The sequence below is a fragment of the Schistocerca serialis genome, chromosome 9 (genome assembly GCF_023864345.2).
Source record: "Schistocerca serialis cubense isolate TAMUIC-IGC-003099 chromosome 9, iqSchSeri2.2, whole genome shotgun sequence".
Classification (NCBI taxonomy): Eukaryota; Metazoa; Arthropoda; class Insecta; order Orthoptera; family Acrididae; genus Schistocerca; species Schistocerca serialis.
In genome coordinates, this window is record NC_064646.1 from 281,003,292 (window position 1) to 281,028,569 (window position 25,278).

General features: G+C 42.0%; 1 protein-coding gene across 1 annotated transcript in view; it reads left to right on the top strand.

Annotated features, from left to right (window-relative positions):
• Positions 1-1,335: 1,335 nt before the first annotated feature.
• LOC126419543 (alpha-tocopherol transfer protein-like) overlaps positions 1,336-25,278 on the top strand; it is a 33,169-nt gene continuing 9,226 nt past the window's right edge. Inside the window, exons 1-4 of the mRNA XM_050086733.1 lie at positions 1,336-1,474; positions 9,515-9,674; positions 16,098-16,353; positions 22,591-22,701. Of these exons, the coding sequence (XP_049942690.1) occupies positions 1,336-1,474; positions 9,515-9,674; positions 16,098-16,353; positions 22,591-22,701 (666 nt within the window). The remainder of the gene's footprint in view (positions 1,475-9,514; positions 9,675-16,097; positions 16,354-22,590; positions 22,702-25,278) is intronic.

The following is a 25,278-nucleotide window of genomic DNA, read 5'->3' on the forward strand; positions in this document are numbered from 1 at the left end:
TCTTAGGTCTGCATGCAACTGTCACGAAATAAATTAGAAACATCTTTTTTAGCTCTGCAACAACTGTTCAAAAGGAACGCGCTTCCAAAATAGCGAGAAACTGTTTCTAGTTTATTTTGCGACAATTACATGCAGTCATAAGAGCAAGGTCGTGCATGGCATAATATACCATTAAAGAATCGTCCATAAAATACTAGAAACTACAGTGGTCCAATGAAGGCCATAAAATAAATAATAATAATAATAAAATAATACGGGACACTGTTCCATCAAGCCAATCCTTGCCCACTACGCTGTTATATGTCGCTTCTAGCAACTCTCATATAGATTTGAAATTTACAAGTGCAGTTTCATTTTACATCTGCCCTAACAGCTCACAACGCCGGCGATGATTTATACATTTCGATAAACTCAGTTTAAAACAAGCTTTCGCCTTGTTTTGAACTCATTTTCTACGCGACAACCTCTTTTTTGTGCAGAATGCGAGAGACTGTCGAGGATATTGTCAATTCTGCTCACAGACGGCACAGTATTTCCTGGTAGCGCAATATATTTCCAAAATATCTGATGTAGTCAATATTACTGCGTAACCTCTCAATGTCACTCCTAGACAGTCAATATTATTTCGCATCCGGGATATATTATCAATGATGTTCACCGTCTAGGATACGCTTAAAGGAATCGGAAATGGGGATGGGGGATTGGGGGGAGAGTTAACCAGTATTTGCTGCTCTATTAATAAGATTTCAGCATTCAATGCAACATTCGTCACACTTGAACTTACCGAACCAGTGTGTGTATGGAAGGACTCCGTTTCCAGATGAAGTATCGACAGTTCAAGGCAGCACGTTTTCCGATATTACATAATCACCTCCTATGCGTTAATGTTCGATAGTGTTTAATTATTATATTACACAGGAAATAGCTCATTGCTCATTTTATAGTGTTAAACTAGTTTTACTGGTTATGATTATGTATTTTTTATATTACCAATAGCATATCACCACGTTTTGATCATGGTTTCAGATGTATCTGATATTTTTTTAAATGACAACATCTTTCGGGAATTACTGTTTATTTTCCACTTTTGTACAATTTCGGACCAAATGTCTTTTTAAGTGGTAGTTTACGTGCTCGAGGACAGGGTACCAAGCTGTCCAACCAAAGCATATGGCGAGCATACATAAAACTAACGACAAGTATTATTGTGGAAAATAAACAATAACTGCTATAAAGTAGAAAAACTTTGCCCTTACGAAAATTATGTACGACGTCTGTACCAGCCCGAAAGAGAGTAACGTAATTATACGATATATGTTTGACTGTTTCTTATAGATGGGATATCGAGAGCTGACACCCGAACTCCAGGCTAAAGCGGAGAAGGAGCTAAACGAGGATCCCAAGAGGAGGGACCAGGACATCCAGCACATCAAGGAATGGCTCAAGAAGCAGCCCCACCTCAAGGCGCGTGATGGTGAGCCAACCAGCCGTTACATTATCTTCTCCTGAGATTGAATTCACTTAGACTTGAGTCTGGTAAGCCGTGGCAGTGATAAACAGGAATTCCATTTCTTCCTAAAGGTGCTTTTACACCTCTGTAGCTTTTTGTGCGCACTACATTGGGTCACATACTCATTGCAAAAAGTAGCAGTGGGGTGCATGTAATGGTGCAATGTCACGCCTGCCTCTGACTTGGGTGCACGAGCCACTGTGCGCAGGCGCCGGAGTCCTCTCATCGCAGTCGGATGGACACGTTCATATATTGGAACAGTCATGCGCCTGCAACTTGGTGGTCAAGGGAAGGCAGGATTCGGTTACGATTGTGGACAGGGCCGTAAACAGTTACTGTTGGTTGCCTTTTGCAATTACACATATTCAATTTTAAAATAGTAATTCCAGACACAACAACAAATAAAAAATACCACACGTTATTAATGAAGGAATAAGCAACTGTGTAAGTAATAGCGTTTTCAGTGCGTTACAATTTAGAAAATCAACATAACATACACAGATAATGTTTAAAAAAACTAGCCACTGTGATTACGGCTGAAGGCCTTACACGCCAAGAATGGCAATAAATTAAGAATGTTTTAGAACTCGTTGCAATTACAACTTACAGGTATTGAAATATTAAAAAGTAAGTGGCCACAAACACAGCAGAAGGTATCAGACGCCAGGAATGGCAGTAAGTAAGGTTTTAATGGTTGCTGGTAAAATACAAATATCGAATTGTTTTTCTTAAAGCAAATGACCACAATCACGGCTGAAGGCCTTACACGCCAGGAACGGCAATTGTATAAATAATTTAGAAACCTGCTGTAAAACAGCATATACAAGCAAATGTTAATTAAAAGAAACAAGCAACTGACCACACAACGGGTGAAATAAGATTACGGTAACCTTATTACACAACCCTTGCACTGCTAGATTTATTGCAGAAGGCGACCAGAACCATTAATTAGACATAAATAACCTTTAATGTAGGTATGCTAATAAATAGTACAATAATAAAACACAATGACCAGCCACAGACAGTGCTCCAGGAATCGACCTCTGAGAAGGTCCAGCAACAAACACCTTCACGAGCGATGAGATAGGCAGCCAAGAGTTGCATTCACTTCACTCAGACTAGTAGCAGTCTAACGAATGACTAATGATGATCTTGCTGAAGCTACCTGACGTCGATAAACCAAATGCAACGACGGAACAATACGCCAAAGTCGGAACCGGCGGTCTGCACTACATGCCCAGAATACTGTGCTTAGAGCGGCCGAAACGAGAAAGGAACCACTACCACCAGAGTAGAAGAACCACCAACCGGTCTACAATCAAGAAAGCTGTCAAAACTACACGTCTTATGAACAGCAGCGGCAAGGCGAGGAACGTACACTGCCATTACTTATAGAAACCCCCAGGGCAGGTAACTCGGGCGTTAGCAGCCACCAGGCAAGAAAAATTACCACTGGTTGGACTTAACAAATTGGAACAAGTTGAACGCGCTAAATAGTAATAAGAAGTCGAGGAAAGCTAACGAGATCCGCCTTCCCCAAGCACTCCACTCGCTGGTCTTCGCCTCGGCGACACTACGAGCAGCAACACCAACCCAGGTCACTGGAGAATCGCCAGATACCACAGTGGTGCAGGTTTCTCTACTTGGGTTGAAATGCGCTCATCCTAAAGCTTGCTGGATCCAGTGTATGCCGAGGGCGTGCACCCTCGTGGCCACAGCCCTTCCATCCGGGAGTCCATGCGTGCCGTCAGAGGTCCCAGCGTGTTCTGCACTGCGTGGACCTGGCTCCTCCTGAGTCCCCAACCGAACACGCCCGCTCACATGACCCAGAAAAACTACGACATCGCCCCAAAGATAGGGCAACAGTACTACATATCGATAACCGCCGCTGCTGTCACTGTCGGACAGGCAACGCTTGAGAAACCGAGTGGCGCCAGTCAACACGAGAAAAAGACAAACAACAGCAACCATGCCAACTAAGCGATACCGTCTGGCCTGCAACAGAGGGCGGAAACCCCAGAACAGCACCAACGCGAGCCGCAGCGCGGCTCAGCGCATGTACGCGGTTTTGACCGTGCACTGTTCTGTGTTACCGTTCCTCACTGTAAATGGTTCAGTGTTTTGTTTGCTTTCAAGTTTGCCTTGCCTTGACGTTGGGATCTAACAATGAACGCATAGATATTGATGAGCATTATCGTGTATTTCCTTGTTTATGGTTAGTTAATTTGGCGGATTATAAAAAGAGACGAAATGACTAAGTTCCTGACAAATAAGCATAACCTGGAAGCAACAAACAAAACATGAGCAAAATAAGAAGCTTTCGTTTGTGCTGGTGTCGATTACATGCTGAAGAAGAAAAGTAATACTGGGGCCTATGTCATACCGAAGCTGTTTCGATTCCTTTACGAGCTTCTTTGATCCACATATAGCTTGGCTTGCGATTCGAAAAATAAAATAACATTGAAATCGTATGTATAATTTCAATAACTGCGTCCTCTGACGTCTAGCCACTGTAAAACAATATGTTTGCTGTCCAAAGTCCCCAAACCAGGCGAGAAATTCCATCTCTATTCAAAATCTCCTATGACAGCAAACCATTCTTCTCCAGAATTTGAAAGCTGAAGGTAAAAAAAACAGAAACTCAAAAATTTGGCTGGACGGGCTTGTATTGTCCTCTCAGTGCTTCTATTCCATATAGCTCTATAGTCTTTGGATATTCAGAAATAAAAACGTATTCTTATTTTGTTGGGCTGTTAATTGTAAACGTTCATCATCAAATGAGCTATTAGCTTTTCAGAGAAAGAAAATTTATGTGCTCATTGATTTAGCTTAATGTAGTCCTCTAGGGAGTTCATCGGAGCCTGGAAAACTCCTGGGATTTTCATACTGCCGGTACCCTGAAACGGAGCTTCAACCGGGGTAATTGTCTCCAGAAGTGATGCTTTTTCTTGCATGTGAGACAAACACATGAGCACGGTCATTAGGCTCAATGCGCGCAAATCTAAATGCACCTTCGGAAGGCACACCATACTAGCAGGTCCTATTCAAATAGCCAAAGCCCATAGTAGCCTTTTCTGACATTCACTTTCGACATCACTATGTCTAGAGAAGCAAAACGTTTGTCATACCAAACTTATTAATGATTTTAGTTTAGAAAGTTAACAAGTTTTCTTAAAAAAGTACATCAATAAGACGAGAAAATTCTTGACTCATACAGCTATTTACGTGGTCTCGTTGAGCGTTCTTCAAGAAAGAACTTTATAACTGATCAGCATAAAGTAACGGTTGCAGCACTGCTAATTTTCTTAGTACGGCACAGACTGTCAACTGGAGAGCTAAGGGAACAGTGTTAAAATTCCTTTACTGATTATATCACCTACAGGAAACTGAAAATCACTTATAAGGAGATCGAAATTGATTTACACAGTAGCAGCTCATCTCCAAGGTGGATAAATGGTAGATAATGGACGTAAAATGGACAAGATATCGAATACAAATATGTTAAAAGTACAACTTATACTTACAGAAACTACAATGGACACATGAAATTTATCGTATGGGCACCAAACTGAAAACGATGGACTATCAGGAGAACGATGGGAGAGTGTATTTGAACCACAAAATGAGACATTATATAAGAATTTTGTGCAATCTTATGTTGCATAGAACATGTTTGGTTGGGATCATTAGAGAGTTCATTGAGGGAAGACATGGAACGATTTCAAATAGTGGACCTACATTAGATGTAGCAAGAAGCGAAAGTAATGACTCTAAGCCATCTGGAAGAACCACTCCAGTACTCACAGGAGAAAGATACGGGAATTTCAAGTAAGTGGAAACAAGACGGCTCCTCCCGCTCGTCCCCACCCACTCCCTCTCTCAGTCCGACAGCAGAGGATTAATGTCAACCATATACTGAATTTTTTTTTTTTGCAAAATCGCTGTCAATAAAACGTATCCAGTAGACTGATTTCAGTCATCGCTGAAACTGGGCGTCAAAACCTGAAACACTGATGGTGTAAAGCAGTTTGGTCATTCTTAGATCGCTAGATGGTTATCTGTAACTTTTGAACCACGACCTGAAGATGAAGGTATTGTAAATTATATGGGAATACCTGACTGCATTTGTATAAAACAGGTCTGTGTGTCGAAAGAGTACGTTTGACGATGGGAAATGTCCCTAATGTTATTAGAAAACGACTGTACGACAATGCGACTTCATTCTCTTAAGCTGTAGGGAACCTATTACCACACAAGGCACTTATTGTCAAGTGTACCGTGACCAAGACATAATTAACAGCAAGCAAATTATACTCACAAAAGAGATACTTACGGGTCTGTATTGCATCCATTGTTCCTACATTTCTACGAAATGCAAATTGATCTTCCCCGAAGTCGGCTTCTACCGGCGTTTCCATTCTTCTGTAAAGAACTCGTGTTAGAATTTTGAAATTATGACTTATTAATGTGCTAGTTCGGTAATATTCACACCTTTCAGTACCTGCTTTCTTAGGATTTGGAATTATTATACTCGTCTTGAAGCCTCAGGGTATTTCGCCTGTCTCATACATCTTTCGCACCAGATGGAAGAGTTTTGTCATATATCAGTCATGTATCATTACATTTCAGGCTATCAGTAGGTCTGACGAAATGTCGTCTACTCCTGGGGTCTTGTTTCGACTTAGATATTCCAGAGCTCTGTCAAATTCTTTTCGCTGTATCATGCCTCTCATCTCATCTTCATCTACGTCCACTTCCACTTCCATTATATTGCCTGTAAGTTCAAAAAAAATGGCTCTGAGCACTATGGGACTCAACTACTGTGGTCATCAGTCCCCTAGTACTTAGAACTCCTTAAACCTAACCAACCTAAGGACATCACACACACCCATGCCCGAGGCAGGATTCGAACCTGCGACCGTACCAGCAGCGCGGCTCCAGACTGGAGCGCCTAGAACCGCACGGCCACCGCGGCCGGCGCAAGTTCATCACCCTTGAATACACCCTCTATAAATTTCTTCCACCTTTCAGCTTTTCCATCTTCGCTTAGGATCGATTTTCCATCTGCGCTCTTCATATTCATACCACTGCTTCTCCTTTCTGCATAGTCCTCTTTAATTTTCCTGTAGGCAGTATCTATCTTTCTCACAGTAATATATGCTTCTAAATCCTCATAGTTGTCCTCTAGCCATTCCTGCTTAGAAGTTTGGCATTCCGTGTCAGTCTCATTTTTTAGACGTTTGTATTCCCTGTGGCATGCATCATTTGCTGCATTTTTGTAGTTTCTTCTTTCATCACATAATTTCAATACCTCCTGTGTCACCATGGGATTTCTATTAGGCTCTTCGTTTTACCTATTTAATCCTCAGCTGCCTTCACTATTTCGTCTCTCAAAGCTAACCATTCGTTCCACTGTATTTCAAATGTTCAAATGTGTGTGAAATCCTATGGGACTTAACTGCTAAGATCATTAGTCCCTAAGCTTACACACTACTTAACCGAAATTATCCTAAGGACAAACACAGACACCCATGCCCGAGGGAGGCCTCGAACCTCCGCCACGACCAGCCGCACAGTCCATGACTGCAGCGCCCTAAACCGCTCGGCTAATCCCGCGCTGCCACTGTATTTCTTTCCTCTCTTCTTCTCAACCCTTCGTTAATGCTCCCTCTGAAACTGTCAATAACCTCTGGTTCTTTGAACTCATCCAGATCCCATCTTCTTCATTTCTTACCTTTTTGCAATTTCTTTAGCCCTTTCATTACGAGCGCCGTATTTAGGCGACATCCACGCGCTGACCTGTGTTTACAAGCGCCGCAGTCTGCCGGCATCCAGTCGCTGATGCGTGTGTACGAGCAACGTATATAGACGCCGTCAGCGTACGTCTTTTTTCAAGTATTATAGGACACTGGAAAACAGTTATTAATTTTTTCAAGGTTCGTAAAATTCACTTGAATATTGTATTTGTAGCTATGTTTAGTTTGTTTTATAAAGTATTTTACCTGCCTACAGAGGAGTTCAAAGCGAATTCTGTTCGTTAACGGACTCACTTATTCAGAAAATATTCGGATAATGAAAATTAACATATTGTTACATCACCTAAAAAAAACAAAGAAAAGAAGAGCTGTATGTAGTACTTCAGCATCAGAAGCGGAGGATATTGAACCTATTAACAGTGACCTTTAAATATGGGTGTCAACAATATTCATACCTGAAGTACATAAGTTTGCGTCAGAAAGTTCAGGGATTAAAGTAAACATAACTAGATCAGCGAAAATCTTAGATTACTTTCAGCTTTTCGTCTCTAAAAATCTCGTAGAGTTAATTGCAAATAAAGCAAATCACTATTGGTCTCGGAAATATGATAGTAACATAAACAATTCAAAGGAAAGTAGAGTAGCCGAACTACATTGTTTTTTTTTTCTCCTATCATTTTTAATGATGCGCAACAAGAAATTATCTTTAGCAGAACATTGGAGGAAAGACAAACTTCTGTGTAGAGATATTTTTGGAGACGTAATGGCTAGAGGCTGCTATTTCAAATTATTACGAATGCTACATTTCAACTATTATGTCGATTCTACCAATGATCATTTGTACACAATACGGAACGTCATTGATTTATTACGAAAAATCTTTACTCAGTCATTTCAACCATTGCAAAAGCTGTGCATAGACGAGAATTTACTGTTATATAAGGGGCGGCTGTCTTTCGAACAATACATCCTGTCAAAAAGAAACAAATTTAGATAAAATCTTTTGATCCCTGTGACTGTGAGACAGGACTTGTACAAGATTTAATTGCTTATGCCGGATCATCTACCCTGTCTGATACCAAAAATAAGGATATTAGAAAGTCGGGAGCAATAGTTGAAGCACTTACGAGCCCCTATTTAGGAAACGGCCATACCGTTAACGTAGATAATTGGTATTCCAGTTCAGCTTTATTTAGAATGCTACACAATAACTGCACAAATGCGTGCGGGACCGTAAGAAAGAGAATGAAGGGAATGCCTAAAATTTATGAACGATTAAAAAGAGGACAGGCAACCTCTCGATCATGCTAAAATTTAATACTCATAAAGTGGATGGATAAAAAAGAGGTCTATATGCTTTCTCCCATGTACTCGGATGAATTTGATACAGTAACTAAGCACGGTGGGAAAAAAGTTATCCAGAAACCTATATGCGTATAGGATCACAATAATACAGTGGGTGCAGTTGATAAAGCTGACATGGTTATGAGCACTGTGGAGTTAACACGCAAGTATCTGAAATGGCATCGCAAATATTTCTTTCGCGTGTTGTACATTTGTGTGCGGAATACCTATTGTCTTTATAAACACAAGAGTAAAGAACCGGTATCCATGGAAAAATTTCAGTTGCATTTAATTAGGGAAATACTGGAAAAATATCATCGAAGTATAAAACGTCAACATTCAACAGGCAATAATCATCCACTGAGATTAACAGAAAGACATTTTACTTCGTCCTGCAAATCGGTAAGAAGAAACCGAAATAGAAGGTGTGCTGTTTGCAGTGCATACGACAGAAGACGAGAACCTAAGTATAAGTGTAAAAACTGTAATGTGAGTTTTTGTGTTGACCCTTGTTTTCAGATTTATCTTACTGAATTACGTTATTCAGAATATTTTGAATGATCCTAAATTGCATTTTTATTTATAATACTGATAAAATCTCCATATATATTGTTATATAACACTTAAATAAGGTGACCTGCACATCAGCTTATTGACGTGCAATGTGCACATTTCGCGGAACGATGCACGAATCAGTGGCGCCACTGCAGCGGAGCAGACTGCCGTAACGAAAGGGTTAGTTTTAAGACTGATATGTATCAAATAATCAAGTTGCAATATTTCTTTCGTCTTCTTATATCGGACAGCTGTCCTCAACTCGACCTTGCTAGTGGCACACAGCTTTCGTTCTCGTGCCACATGCATCAGCGTTTCCCTATGCCCGGCATGGCGTGTGTTTTTTCAGACGACCAGTGGATCCTGACGTTCTTGCGCGGCTGCAAGTTCTCGCTGGAGAAGACCAAGCAGAAGCTGGACATGTACTACACCCTGCGTTCTGCTCTGCCAGAGATCTTCACCAACAGGGACCCCTTCTCGCCGACCGCCCAGAAGATAATCACCTCCGGGTAAGGCGAAGTTGCTCTCCGCTCTTTGCAGTTAAGAGTTGTCTTACTGGCATCTAATTAGGCAAAATTTGTTTATACCAAAAGTATGCTGACAACATGAGTATTGTCGTTTCCTCAGATCCGGAAAGATAATTTAATGTAAGACTCAGGAAATCGAAAATGGCTCCACGCTTACCAAGATGTAACTTTTAATTAAAAATGTCAGTACCTTCCCCAGTGGAGTGTCACTGTTTCACTGGCATATTCGCGATGGAAGGCTGCCAATTACCGTCAAGATGGAAAATCTATTTAATTAGGAAGCTCATCCTATTGCTCACCATATCCTGCCATCAGATCGTAAGATTTTTCCTTTGCTAGAACATGACTCAAATACACACCATTTCAGCAATAACGTAATACACACAGCACGAGTCTTACATGAATGAAGGAAACCTTATGAGTAAGAGCAGATGGGTAGAGACACACAGAGAGACAGAGAGAGAGAAGCGTGGATACCTGCGTTTCGTGTAGCCCACTTTACCCATCACTTCTTTACGCTACAGTGGTGTCTCAGGTCCCTTTATTACACCACAACCGGTTTTCTCCCAAACGAACATCTTCAGATGACCTGTTCTTCAACAAGACACGAATTGGGCAAAAAGCTGCTAAAACATACACATAATGTCTGATATGTAACTCACAAGGGAGATTCTTTGTAATTAATTCTCACAAAGTGACAGTGGCGTCCATGTGTCAAGACTGAAAACTTTACTCTCCCACATAACGCTAAAAGATACATTCTGCAATAGAAGAAGCAACCTGAAACACTACGCCGACCACCTGGCACAAGCATAGCTAACAGCAGGTGGAGCGGGCAACATAACAACGTGCTACATTATACCGGACTGTCGACACAGGACCACTAAAAGGAAGAATTATACATGTAAGCTCCCTGCGCGTCTTCTGTCAGTTGTCGAATATCATAATCATTTCAAAAGTACAGGGTTATAAATACGAGGTGTGATAAAAAAGTAAAGAGAATTTTTGTTCTACTTAAAGTATCTTTATGTATTCATCAACATCAACTTTGCCCCCTCAAAGTAATCCACCACAGATATCATATACTTGCCTCAGCGCTTTTTCCAATCTTGAAAACTTTCCTAGAGCTCACTTTTCGTTATGGTGTTCAGATCCTTCAGCAATTTTTTTTTTTCCATTTCATCAGTGTTGGAAAGACGACGTTCTTTCATGATTCTCTTCGGCCTCAGGAGTAGAAAGAAGTTGCAGGCGGCCCTGTCCGACGAATACGGTCGCTGAGGCATCATAATGGTTGTTTTTCTTTTTGCCAAAATATTACGAACAACCACTGAGTTGTGAACGGGAGCGTTATCGTGTTGCAATTTCCACGAGTGGTTATGCCACAATTCTGATTGTTTCCTTCGGACTGCTTCACGCAAGCCGCGTATAACTTCCGGGTAGTACTCGTTATTGACCATAAGACAGTAACTCACTCCCATTGTAATCGAAGAAAGCAGTGAGAAAACGTTTTCGGTCTTGGCTCTTCAGGCAGTTTCCATTGTGGCATTGGACCTTGGTTTTGACGCCATACCCGCACACCCGTCTCTCGTCACCTGTTCTAACCTTCTTTAGAAGTGCTGGATCGTTATCCACTTCTATCAGCAATTCCTGAGCGATGTCTGCACGACGTTGTTTTTGGTCGAAATTCAACAGTTTATGAACATCGGAAAAAAATTGCTTAGTAGGAGCCAAAGAATATAACGACATCATCAGCAGTCTCTCTGATTAAAATTCGACAATTCTGCAGAATAATTACCTTTACTTCTTCCACATTGTGAGTAATTGATGTGCTAGAGCGTCCAGGGTGGTCATCGTCTTCAAAGACTTTTCGGTCATCTTTCAAATCTTATGCCACTCGTTAACTCATGTCTTACTCATATTCGATTTCCCAAAGGCCACAGTCAACATTTCGAATGTGATGCTGCACTTTATTCCACTTTTCAAGCAAAATTTAATGCAAATTCTTTCAGCCATCTTTTCCGTAAGTAAAAATTCTCGGAACGCTCGAAAACATGGCCCCACGAGGTAACCGCGCGGTTTGAGGCGGCTTGTCACGGTCCTTGCGGATTCCCCACCCCCCCACCCCCCCGCCGACGGAGGTTGTAGCCCGTGGGTGTGCGTGTTGCCCATAGCGTAAGTTAGATTGAATAGTGCGTAGGCTTAGGGACCGATGACCTGTGAGAAGTTTGGTCCCATAAGACCCTACCACAACTTTTCGAAAACACGTATAACCTTTTCGACTGTCAGCAGTAAACGAGATATTCAGAACTTCTGAAAATATAAACGTACACCAAGAACGTGTGTACCAACAAGATAAAAAATGTTTGGAAAGTCGGGTATATGACGACAGCGACATTGAAAAGTTGCCGTTACTTTTTTATCACACGTCGTGCACTCTGAGACAAAAAAAGAATCACCAAGAAGTAATTATTCGAATGGGGTGGAAGTCGATAGATGTGATGTACATGTACAATCAGATGATTTCAGTTTCAGAAAAACTGGATGAGCTTTCTCAAGAGAAAGAGCTTCAGGAATTGAGCAAGTCAATGAGGCGTCGGTCCACCTCTGGCCCTGTTGCAAACTGTTATTCGGCTTGGCACTGACTCATAGACGTCCTCCTGAGGGACACTGCGCCAAATTCTACCCATCTGGCCCATCAAAATCCCGAGCTGGTTCGAAAGTGCTGCACATAATGCAGTAAACTTTCTCAGTTAGGGAGAGATGCGGTAGCCCTGCCACTCAAGGCAGGGTTTTGCTAACACGAAGACAAGCAGTAGAAATTGTTGCCATGTGCGATCGGGCACTGTGTTGCTGAAATGCGAGCCCAGAATGGCTTACCATGAAGGGCAGCAAAATTGGGCGTAGAATATCGTCGACATGTCGCTGTGCTGTAAGGTGCCGCGGATAGTAGCCATTGGGGATCCTACTATGAAAAGAAATGGCAACCGAGATCATCATTCCAGATTGTGAGACAGTATAGCAGGTCAGGTTGATATCCCACAACTCTCTAGGGCGTTTCTAGACACGTATTCGGCCTGGAATTTTACTAAGCAGAACTGTCTTCAGTGATACGTCCTGCTTCTAACTGAGCCCTGATGAACAGCGAAGACGTATAATTCCTTGACCTCTTTGCAGCAGCAATTTGGCCTTGGCTGCCTTGTAGCAAAATGTTACAGAGAAAACATTTGTAATTTTTACTGCAGCTTCCATTTTGTGACTACATCTACATTTATACTCCGCAAGCCACCCAATGGTGAGTGGTGGAGGGCACATTACGTGCCACTGTCACTACCTCTCTTTCCTGTTCCAGTCGCGTATGGTTCGCGGGAAGAACGACTGCCAGAAAGCCTCCGTGCGCCCTCGAATCTCTCTAATTTTTCATTCGTGATCTCCTCGGGAGGTATAAGTAGGAGGAAACAATATATTCGATACCTCATCCAGAAACGCACCCTCTCGAAACCTGGACGGCAAGCTACACCGCGATGCAGGGTGCCTCTCTTGCAGAGTCTGCCACTTGAGTTTGCTAAACATCTCCGTAACGCTATCACGCTTACCAAATAACCCTGTGACGAAACGCGCCGCTCTTCTTTGGATCTTCTCTATCTCCTCTGTCAACCCGACCTCGTACGGGTCCCACACTGATGAGCAATACTCAAGTATAGGTCGAACGAGTGTTTTGTAAGCCACCTCCTTTGTTGATGGACTACATTTCCTAAGGACTCTCCCAATGAATCTCAAGCTGGCACCCGCCTTACCAACAATTAATTTTATATGATCATTCCACTTCAAATCGTTCCGTACGCATACTCCGAGATATTTTACAGAAATAACAGCAATCAGTGTTTGTTCCGCTATCATATAATCATACAATAAAGTTCAAATGGTTCAAATGGCTCTGAGCACTATGGGACTTAACATCTAATGTCATCAGTCCCCTAGAACTTAGAACTACTTAAACCTAACTAACCTAAGGACATCACACAAATCCATGCCCGAGGCAGGAATCGAACCTGCGACCGTAGCAGTCGCGCGGTTCCGGACTGAAGGGCCTAGAACCGCTCGGCCACAGCGGCCGTCTCATACAATGAAGGATCCTTCTTTCTATGTATTCGCAATACATTACATTTGTTTATGTTAAGGGTCAATTGCCACTCCCTGCATCAAGTGTCTATCCGCTGCAGATCTTCCTGCATTTCGCTGCAATTTTCTAATGCTGCACTACTCTGTATACTACAGCATCATCCGCGAAAAGCCGCATGGAACTTCCGACACTAGGTCATTTATATATATTGTGAAAAGCAATGGTCCCATAACGCTCCCCTGTGGCACGCCAGAGGTTACTTTAACGTCTACATCTACATCCATACTCCGCAAGCCACCTGACGGTGTGTGGCGGAGGGTACCTTGAGTACCTCTATCGGTTCTCCCTTCTATTCCAGTCTCGTATTGTTCGAGGAAAGAAGGATTGCCGGTATGCCTCTGTGTGGGCTCTAATCTCTCTGATTTTATCCTCATGGTTTCTTCGCGAGATATACGTAGGAAGGAGCAATATACTGCTTGACTCCTCGGTGAAGGTATGTTCTCGAAACTTTAACAAAAGCCAGCACCGAGCTACAGAGCGTCTATCTTGCAGAGTCTTCCACTGGAGTTTATCTATCATATCCGTAACGCTTTCGCGATTACTAAATGATCCTGTAACGAAGCGCGCTGCTCTCCGTTGGATCTTCTCTATCTCTTCTATCAACCCTATCTGGTACGGATCCCACACTGCTGAGCAGTATTCAAGCAGTGGGCGAACAAGCGTACTGCATCCTACTTCCTTTGTTTTCGGATTGCATTTCTTTAGGATTCTTCCAATGAATATCAGTCTGACATCTGCTTTACCGACGATCAACTTTTTACGATCATTCCATTTTAAATCACTCCTAATGCCTACTCCCAGATAATTTATAGAATTAACTGCTTCCAGTTGCTGACCTGCTACATTGTAGCTAAATGATAAGGGATCTTTCTTTCTATGTATTCGCATCACATAACACTTGTCTACATTGAGATTCAATTGCCATTCCCTGGATATGCGTCAATTCGCTGCAGATCCTCCTGCATTTCAGTACAATTTTCCATTGTTACAAACTCTCGATATACCACAGCATCATCCGCAAAAAGCCTCAGTGAACTTTCAATGTTATCCACAAGGTCATTTATGTATATTGTGAATAGCAACGGTCCTACGACACTCCTCTGCGGCACACCTGAAATCACTCTTACTTCGGAAGACTTCTCTCCACTGAGAATGACATCCTGCGTTGTGTTATCTAGGAACTCTTCAATCCAATCACACAATTGGTCTGATAGTCCATATGCTGTTACTTTGTTCATTAATCGACTGTGGGGAACTGTATCGAACGCCTTGCGGAAGTCAAGAAACACAGCATCTACCTGGGAACCCCTGTCTATGGCCCTCTGAGTCTCGTGGACGAATAGCGCGAGCTGGGTTTCATACGATCATCTTTTTCGAAACCCATGCTGATTCCTACAGAGTAGATTTCTAGACTCCAGAAAACTCATTATACTCGACCATAATACGTGTTCCAAAATTCTACAACTGATCGACGTTAGAGATATAGGTCTATAGTTCTGCACATCTGTTCGACGTCCCAATCCTTTGGAACACTACGCTCTTCTAGAGACCTACGGCACACCTCTGCAAGAAGGGGGGCAAGTTTCTTCGCGTACTCTGTGTAAAATCGAACTGGTATCCCATCGGGTCCAGCGGCCTTTCCTCTTTTGAGCGATTTTAATTGTTTCTCTATCCCTCTGTCGTCTATTTCGATATCCACCATTTTGTTATATGTGCGACAATCTAGAGAAGGAACTACAGCGCAGTCTTCCTCTGTGAAACAGCTTTGGAAAAAGACATTTAGTATTTCGGCCTTTAGTCTGTCATCCTCTGTTTCAGTACCATTTTGGTCACAAAGTGTCTGGACATTTTGTTTTGATCCACCTACCGCTTTGACATAAGACCAAAATTTCTTAGGATTTTCTGCCAAGTCAGTACTTTACTTTCGATGTCTGTAGACGTCTCTCCGTTGAGAACAACATGCTGTGTTCTGTGTGCTAAAAACTCTTCAATTCAGCCACACAGCTGGTCTGATATTCCGTAGGCTCTTACTTTGTTTATCAGGCGACAGTGCGGAACTGTATCGAACGCCTTCCGGAAGTCAAGGAAAATGGCATCTACCTGGAAGCCTGTATTTAATATTTTCTGGGTCGCATGAACAAGTAAATGAAATGACTGACACGGAGATTGAAAAAAAAAGTAGCCCTCATAGCATGACGTTGAGAATCTGAGTTTTCCATCTTCAGGAGCGTGGTGGTGCTGCCCCAGCTGGACGACGAGGGCCGGCGCGTGACCATCCTGCGGACGGTGCTGCCGGCCAACGCGGTCCCCCTGCACGAGAGCGTCAAGCTGAACATGATGGGCGCGGACGCCACGCTGAGAGAGGACGACGCGGCCGTCGTCTGCGGGGAGGTCACCATCCAGGACATGCAGGGCATGACCATGGCGCACATGTCCGCCTGGACACCCTGGCAGCTCAAGCGCTTCATGACCTGCTACCAGGTGCGTGCGCGCCGCTGCGGCAAACACTTTGCCGCCGACGGTCTTTCTCCTCTACTCTTCCATTTACAGAGGATTCCCATGTATCTTGACCGTCCCAAACACCTCTTTGTATAAAAGAGAGAAAAAAGAATCAATCACTTCTTGTTTAGCTACTAGCGAGGAGTTAAACTGCTTGACTCCCCTTCTTGTAACTTTGTTCGTTACAATTATACATTCATTTTCAGAAGAAAAACATAACACATTGAACGACTACAGATATGACGTTCATATTAATAGGACATGTACCGGGTGATCAAAAAGTCAATATAAATTTGAAAACTGAATAAATCACAGAATAATGTAGATGTTGTTGTTGTTGTGGCCTTCAGTCCTGAGATTGGTTTGATGCAGCTCTCCATGCTACTCTATTCTGTGCAAGCTTCTTCATCTCCCAGTACTTACTGCGACCTACGTCCTTCTGAATCTGCTTAGTGTATTCACCTCTTGGTCTCCCTCTACGATTTTTTCCCTCCACACTGCCCTCCAATGCTAAATTTGTGATCCCTTGATGCCACAGTACATGTCCTACCAACTGGTCCCTTCTTCTTGTCAAGTTGTGCCACAAACTCCTCTTCTCCCCAATTCTGTTCAATACTTCCTCATTAATTATGTGATCTACCCATCTAATCTTCACCATTCTTCTGTAGCACCACATTTCGAAAGCTTCTATTCCCTTCTTGTCCAAACTATTTATCGCCCATGTTTCACTTCCATACATGGCTACACTCCATACAAATACTTTCAGAAACGACTTCCTGAGACTTAAATCTATACTCAATGTTAACAAATTTCTCTTCTTCACAAACGCTTTCCTTACCATTGCCAGCCTACATGTTATATCCTCTCTACTTCGACCATCATCAGTTATTTTGCTCCCCAAATAGCAAAACTCCATTACTACTTTAAGTGTCTCATTCCCTAATCGAATTCCCTCAGCATCACCCGACTTAATTCGACTACATTCCATTATCCTCGTTTTGCTTTTGTTGATGTTCATCTTATATCCTCCTTTCAAGACACTGTCCATTCCGTTCAACTGCTCTTCCAAGTCCTTTGCTGCCCTCTGACAGAATTACAATGTCATCAGCGAACCTCAATGTTTTTATTTCTTCTCCATGGATTTTAATACCTACTCCGAATTTTTCTTTTGTGTCCTTTACTGCTTGCTCAATATACAGATTGAATAACATTGGGGAGAGGCTACAACCCTGTCCCACTCCCTTCCCAACTGCAGCTTCCCTTTCATGTCCCTCGACTCTTATAACTGCCATCTGGTTTCTGTACAAATTGTAAATAGCCTTTCGCTCCCTGTATTTTACCCCTGCCACCTTCAGAATTTGAAAGAGAGTATTCCAGTCAACATTGTCAAAAGCTTTCTCTAAGCCTACAAATGCTAGAAACGTAGGTTTGCCTTTCCTTAATCTAGCTTTTAAGGTAAGTCGTAAGGTCAGTATTGCCTTTACGTGTTCGAATATTTCTACGGAATCCAAACTGATCTTCCCCAGAGTTGGCTTCTACTAGTTTTTCCATTCGTCTGTAAAGAATTCGCGTTAGCATTTTGCAGCTGTGGCTTATTAAACTGGTTGTATGGTAGTTTTCACATCTGTCAACACTTGCTTTCTTTGGGATTGGAATTATTATATTCTTCTTGAAGTCTGAGGGTATTTCGCCTGTCTCATACATCTTGCTCACCAGATGGTAGATTTTTGTCAGGACTGGCTCTCCCAAGGCCGTCAGTAGTTCTACTGGAATGTTGTCTACTCCCGGGGCCTTGTTTCGACTCAGTTCTTTCAGTGCTCTGTCAAACTCTTCACGCAGTATTGTATCTCCCATTTCGTCTTCATCTACATCCTCTTCCATTTCCAGAATATTGTCCTCAAGTACGTCGCCCTTGTATACCCTCTATATTACCCCTTCCACCTTTCTGATTTCCCTTCTTTGCATAGAACTGGGTTTCCATCTGAGCTCTTGATATTCATGCAAGTAATTCTCTTTTCTCCAAAGGTCTCTTTAATTTTCCTGTAGGCAGTATCTATCTTACCCCTAGTGAGATAAGCCTCTACATCCTTACATTTGTCCTGTAGATAGAGAGGTACAAATTGACACACATGCTTGGAATGACATGAGGTTTTATTAGTACCAAAAACCTACAAAAGTTCAAAAAATGTCCGACAGATGTCGCTTCATCTGATCTGAATATCAATAATTAGCATAACAAAGTAAGATAAAGCAAATATGATGTTCTTTACAGGAAATGTTCAGTATGTCCACCATGATTCCTCAACAATAGCTGTAGGCGAGGAATAATGTTGTGAACAGCACTGTAAAGCATGTCCGAATTTATGGCGAGGCATTGGCGTCGGATGTTGTCTTTCAGCATCCCTAGAGATGTCGGTCGATCACGATACACTTGCGACTTCAGGTAACCCCAAAGCCAATTATCGCACGGACTGAGGTCTGGGGACCTGGGAGGCCAAGCATGACGAAAGTGGCGGCTGAGCACACGATCATCACGAAACGACGCGCGCAAGAGATCTTTCACGCGTCTAGCAATACTTTTTTTTTTGTTCTAATAAAACCCCATGTCATTCCAAGCATGTGTGTCAATTTTTACCTCTCTGTCTACATTATTGTGTGGTTTATTAAGTTTTCAAATTTATACTGACTTTTTGATCACCCGGTATCTCGACCGTCCCAAATAACTCTTTGTACAAAAGGGAAAAAAAGAGTCAACCACTTCTTGTTTAGCTACCAGGGAGGCGCTAAACAGCCTGACTGCCCTTCTTGTAATTGTGTTCGTTACGAATATACACTCATATTCAGAAGAAAATCAGAACACGTTGAACTACTACGGATATGACGTTCATATTCACAGGACATGTACATTAACATGTGCTGCAAAGAATTATTAGCGTATCATGTCGGCCCTTGAGATCAAATCAATATCGATATTGTAGCGCTCTCCCATTGGTCAGACAAACCTGTGACCATTATTGCTGCCCTATTTCGTATTCGGCCAATATCGCCTGTTAGTCCTATTTCGTACAGGTCGCATAGGCTTTAACAACATTCTATGATTGTTCGCACATGTGATTTATGAGCAACATCCTTCCTGCACTGTTTACATTTCCTCACTATTCAGGAGGACGACGGTTCAATCCCGCATCCGGCCATCTTGATTTAGGTTTTCCGTGATTTCCCTAAATCGCTCCAGGTAAATGCCGGGACGGTTCCTTTGAAAGAGCACGGCCGTCTTCCTTCCCCGTCCTTCCCTAAACCGATGAGGCCGATGACCTCGCTGTCTGGTCTCCTTCCCCAAGGATCGCAACCCCAACACTTACTATTCTAACAAGCGATCGAAGTCTGTCAACTGCTTGACATACGACTGCACCTAAGTGAGCGATTGAATATACGAGTTCGAATCCCGGTCTCTCACAAAGGATTCTTTTCTAAAGTATCATAATAGCTTTTGTTGTTCACTTTTACATTCACTTGTAGTTTTCTTAGAAAATTAATGTTAAAATTTGTCGGCAATGTTCGAGTATTACGCTTTGCAGCATCAATATTTTACAGCATCTCTAAGAAACATAAAAAAAGTGTTGTGTAATATAGTATACTCTTGCGAATAAGCTATGAAATCTATGGCCAGCCACGTCAAATGTTTTTAATTAAAGGTATACTGAAGTTCTCAAATTTGTTTCATTGCTTTAGAGGACAGAAGTTAAGTACACGAGATTTAATTCTTTGTGAGGTTCTTCTGAGATCGTTGTCTTTCGAAACAGAACAGGAACTCCTCTATAAAAGTATCAGAAATAAACCAAAAGTTTTGTTATGGAAGTAGTATTCCCGGCCTTATGTGATTTAGCTTAACATGGGAAATTCCACTCAATATTTTCGGACAGGGGTATGAAAGCCAGCGATTCCAAAATACCATTTCAGTATAATATCCACTGGATCACAACTGTCGCTCACTTTAAGTTGTTGCTCAATCTATGAATTTTATTTGTTCTCTCAGCATTCCATTTACGTATTACTCCAGTTCCACCGGCTGTCAACTTCGAGGATAGAACCACAAAAAGGTTTGTACGTAATCTTGACTTAATATACAAGGCGGTCAGAAATACTCTGAAAAGCTTGTAAGGGTGTTGCATGGTAGGTTGTGCTGAGAAATGATTGTTAAGAAAAATGTCGATACATTGCGCTATTTCCGAGTTAATTAGCCAATCAGGTCGCTGCAGTCGCAAATCGATGTGGCCCGCCAGATACAATTAGTATCAGTTATCTTCATAGCGCAAATGACAGCGCACTACAGTGCTTAGTCTTTGGCTCCCAACTATAGTCCCGTGACCAATTTTTGTATCGATTCCATATTCGGTTTTAGGAAGCCAAAGTCAAGACAGATTAGGCCACACCGTCTCTGGCGGGCAGCTTGAAATTGCGCGCGCATCAGCCTCATCAGCTAGTTTCAATACTAATGAAATCGGAAAACGCTCAGACTATTCAATTTTTTGCATAACCATTATTTCTCTGCGCAACCTACCCTGCAACACCCTCACAAGTTTCTCATACTGTTTCCTGACCACACTGTACACGAAAAAAAAGATAATTCTACGAAAAAACTGAACAGGAATATAAGACATATAAGAAAATCTAGGTGGAAAGCTAGCTGTCTTTCATTTTACTTTCTTCCAACGCTTCAATTCCGCTGTTGATGTCTTCCCCAGGATTTCAAAAAACCACGCACTGTAGGTCTCGCGATACGTTCACTCCGACAGCGCCCAGCCGTGAGAGGAAGTCCTGGAGCTCTCAGCAGTATAACTGAGACGCTGAATCAATGAGTTACTAAAAGAAAAGTCTATTTTAATATGTGACCTTATGGTGTGTTCATTGACATAATTTAAAAGATTTCATGACGATTAGAAAGTTTAACTGGAATGGGTACATATCTTGACGATGGTTGCTTGTATTTGTTTATAACTGACATGTACTGAATTCTTCACGATAAAGGATGACTGCCAAAACAGTTGCAGGATAAAAATTTATTAAAATTCTTGACCAAGGCTTCGGTATATGTAAATATACCTTCATCAGAAGTAAAAAATCTAAAATTACATCATGCAATGGAGAGTAATAAAACAATTGCGCCAAAGGCGTCGTCAATATTCAAGCAGCCGAATTTTTGAACTGACAGTTTTTATTATCTTCTTTGTCTGAAAACTGCACTAATGCGAATATTCAATTCAACGGGAATCCAGGAACAGAACAAGTATAAAACCAGCAATTTGAAGGCAATGTGAGTACTACGGAGCAGTTTTGACACTAACTCAGTGAAAAACATGGGATTATTTCTTTAAAGTATACAAATTAAATAATCTTTTGACTTATCGATTAGATTTTCCTCCTGCTGGTGGGACGGACTATAGTTACTACTCCTCGTTACTGAATTGACTTTCTGGCTGTCGCTCGCTCCATACTGTGCGTGACTGCGAACATTGATCAGTCAGACGGCCACCGCATCCAACATTTATACTCGTAGTTGCTTTGTGAACTGAGCTAAGTCTCTATACATTTCACTTCTGTGATGAAGCACCTCTGGACAGTGTAAAACGAAAATTTTCCCAATACTTGGTTTTGAAATGTGGTACAAGGTACTTACATTATTATCCTAATTAATGATTACCTCGTTTTCATACCATATTGTATGATAAGGTATTTTACCAGTGCTGTAGCTAATTCCACACCACTATATTTACGGTTTTCACTCCGTGCTACTGACACGGACGGGATAATTTTACACTCGGCAGAGAGTCAGACATGAGTCGCGTCCAATCACTTTTGAACACGACTGTGTTTTTAAAAGAAAAGAAATTCAGTATTTAGAGGTGCTGTACATCTTCAGTTCTCAATTTCTCTCTACCTGACTAATTCTCGTATTATATTCTCTTCGCGTGATTTATTGCAGAGCATGTAGCTGTTTATGTTCAGCATGTAGAAAGAGACTGCCAATCAGTAGACACGTAACTGAATTTCTCTGAAGTTCACGTACTGTGTACCTAAGATAACTCTTTTCTGCCATTATAAAAAGTCATGTGAAAAGACTAATATACAGCAAAAAGGAGAAAATTTAGTTGCAGCGTACACATACAATGCTGAATCGTCGTGACACGTGAAGATACATGGTTTTCTTTCTTTTCATAGGAAGGATACCCACTTCGACCCAAAGGGATTCATATGATCAACTGCCCACCAGGCGTTGAGAAAGTGATGTCGGTGCTTGATTCCATACTGAAGGAGAAGATGAGGAAAAGGGTAAGTAGATTAAGAAGAAATAACTCAAAGGATTCTAATAATGTTTTTCACATAAAACTGTCTGAAAATGATCGTTGGAAATGAAGAGGAAAAATGTCATCTACAAGTATCCCTGATTAACCTGGATATTGTGTTTCTGTGCTTTTATAACTTTCCATTTCTAATGGAACTGCCGGCCCCGGTGGTCTAGCGGTTTTAGGCGCTCAGTCCGGAGCCGCGCGACTGCTACGGTCGCAGGTTCGAATAATGCCTCGGGCATGGATGTGTGTTATGTCCATAGGTTAGTTAGGTTTAAGTAGTTCTAAGTTCTAGGGGACTGATGACCATAGATGTTAAGTTCCATAGTGCTCAGAGCCATTTGAACCATTTTTTTTTTCTAATGGAACTAGGTGGTTTTATGGATAATATGTCGAGTACATTCAGGTACTATTTACAGTTTATGTGATCATTTCTTCTATCTGTATAAGTATCTCTTAGAATTAATATATTAGTTAAATGTTTTCCCTTTTGCAGCCAGTGTTGACTACAGTGAAATCTGTTTGAGTATAATGCCGTGACACTTTACAAGACGAAATAAAATCGATATTTTGATTTACTTCCAAGCGACTCAGGTTGCCGATAGGACACACTCATGACGGCCGGAAGAAAATGTATGGTCGAATCAGAAGAACTGTGTTACTTTCGAGGGGTCTAGGGGTTCAGTTTCGAAAAAAAAAAAAAATAGAATTTGAGCGCTTACTCTCTAGCCGACGGGTCTTAAATTTTAATTTGCTAGACACGCAGCAAAAGCTTGTACCTTCATTGGATGGTTCTAATTCTCTTTAATTATGCTAGTGTGTTACGAAGTACCTCCTGCACCGTATACTGAGGTTGCGGTGTAGGGCAGTTCATATAAACCCAAATTGAATTTGTTCACTTTTAAACAAAAACACGAACACTTTGGGGGGGGGGGGGGGGCAGGGAGGAGGCAGTAACCGCGTGTTGCTGCTGGTGGTGGTGGTAAGTTCCTATGGGACCAAACTGCTGAGCTCATCGGTTCCTAGGACTACACACTACTTAATCTAACTCAAACAAACTTTCGCTAAATACAAAACCAATGTCCGAGCAGGGCTCGAACCTCAGACGGTGGGGAGATGGCGAGGGGCAGCCGCACGAACCGTGGCAAGGCGCCTCGGACCACGCGGCTGCCCCGCAACCGCGTGCTATAAGCATGTCTGATATAGTGATATAACTACTGTTTGAACCTAATAAGAATACTGCCTATGATAATTACTATATTGAACATCTTGCATTGCTTATTGATTCGTTATTGAGTGCGTTTGGTTAGGAAGGGGTCTCATTATCGATTAGAACTACATAATTTTAACTGAGGTAGGTTTTACATTCATTCTTTAGACAGAACTCTCGTTCATTTGATCCTACACATATTTTACTCCACACAAAAATCTCGTCGGAAGCGCGTGTATAAGTTCACTGAATGCGGTGGAAGCGTGACGAAACAACTCTATCCTGAGTTGTTTTCGCAGCGGCTGGAACCACATCGCAAAGTACGTCAAGCCGCCCGCCGTGAGCGAGCGGTTCTAGGCGCTTCAGTCCGGAACCGCGCTGCTGCTACGCTCACAGGTTCGAATCCTGCCTGGGGCATGGATGTGTGTGATGTCCTTAGGTTAGTTAGGTTTAAGTGGTTCTAGGTTCTAGGGGACTGATGACATCAGATGTTAAGTCCCATAGTGCTTAGAGCCATTTGAACCGTTTGAAAGTACGTTAATCGTGTAGCGCTTGTAGCGTTACACTGTGCTTTGTGTTGTGTTTCGGTGATTTCATATTACAGGCTACTTCACTAGTGTGCAGGTACTTTCACAAAAACAAAGGTAATACTGTAGTGGCAAATTAAAGAAATCGCAATTATAATGTTACTTTGTAATGATTCAATGGAGATTGCGGGTCACTTGCATCAAAATATTCAGAACATATCTCTAAACAACCTCCGAAATTTTCTGATGCAGTTTGGGTTCACCCCCTATATTAAGTTGGATCATCCTATGTTATGACAATTCTTCCCCTACCCCGTGACAGAATTTATGTACCCATTCTGTCTGCATCGCTAGTGTTATCCCATATGGAAGTGTTCGAAAGTTGTCCGCATATTTGCGAATCATGTAAGCTGAGGCGGGAGATGTATCAGCTCAGTATTCTCCTAACGGGATGTTAGAAACCGCCTAAAAACTACATTTAGACTGGACTGCACACCACCTTCGCCGTTAAATTGCCGGGCGGATTAAATCAAAAAAGACGGAAATAAAAGTGGGCGGCCACAATTATTTCAATTGGCACACTTTGTCGATGCAGTATCACATATTGCTTGTATTGTGCTCAACGCATCCTATATGTCTCTCTCCATTCGGTCCGAACTTTACAATCCTAAATATAACACACAACTGCACCCACTTGGTAATGTGACAATTATGTAATTCGCAGAAACATTTTTCCGCATATACGGAGAAATACATCAAATATCAGCTCAGTAGAACTGACACACTGCGATTGCAGCGCTGTTACGCCATGTTCAAATGTTCA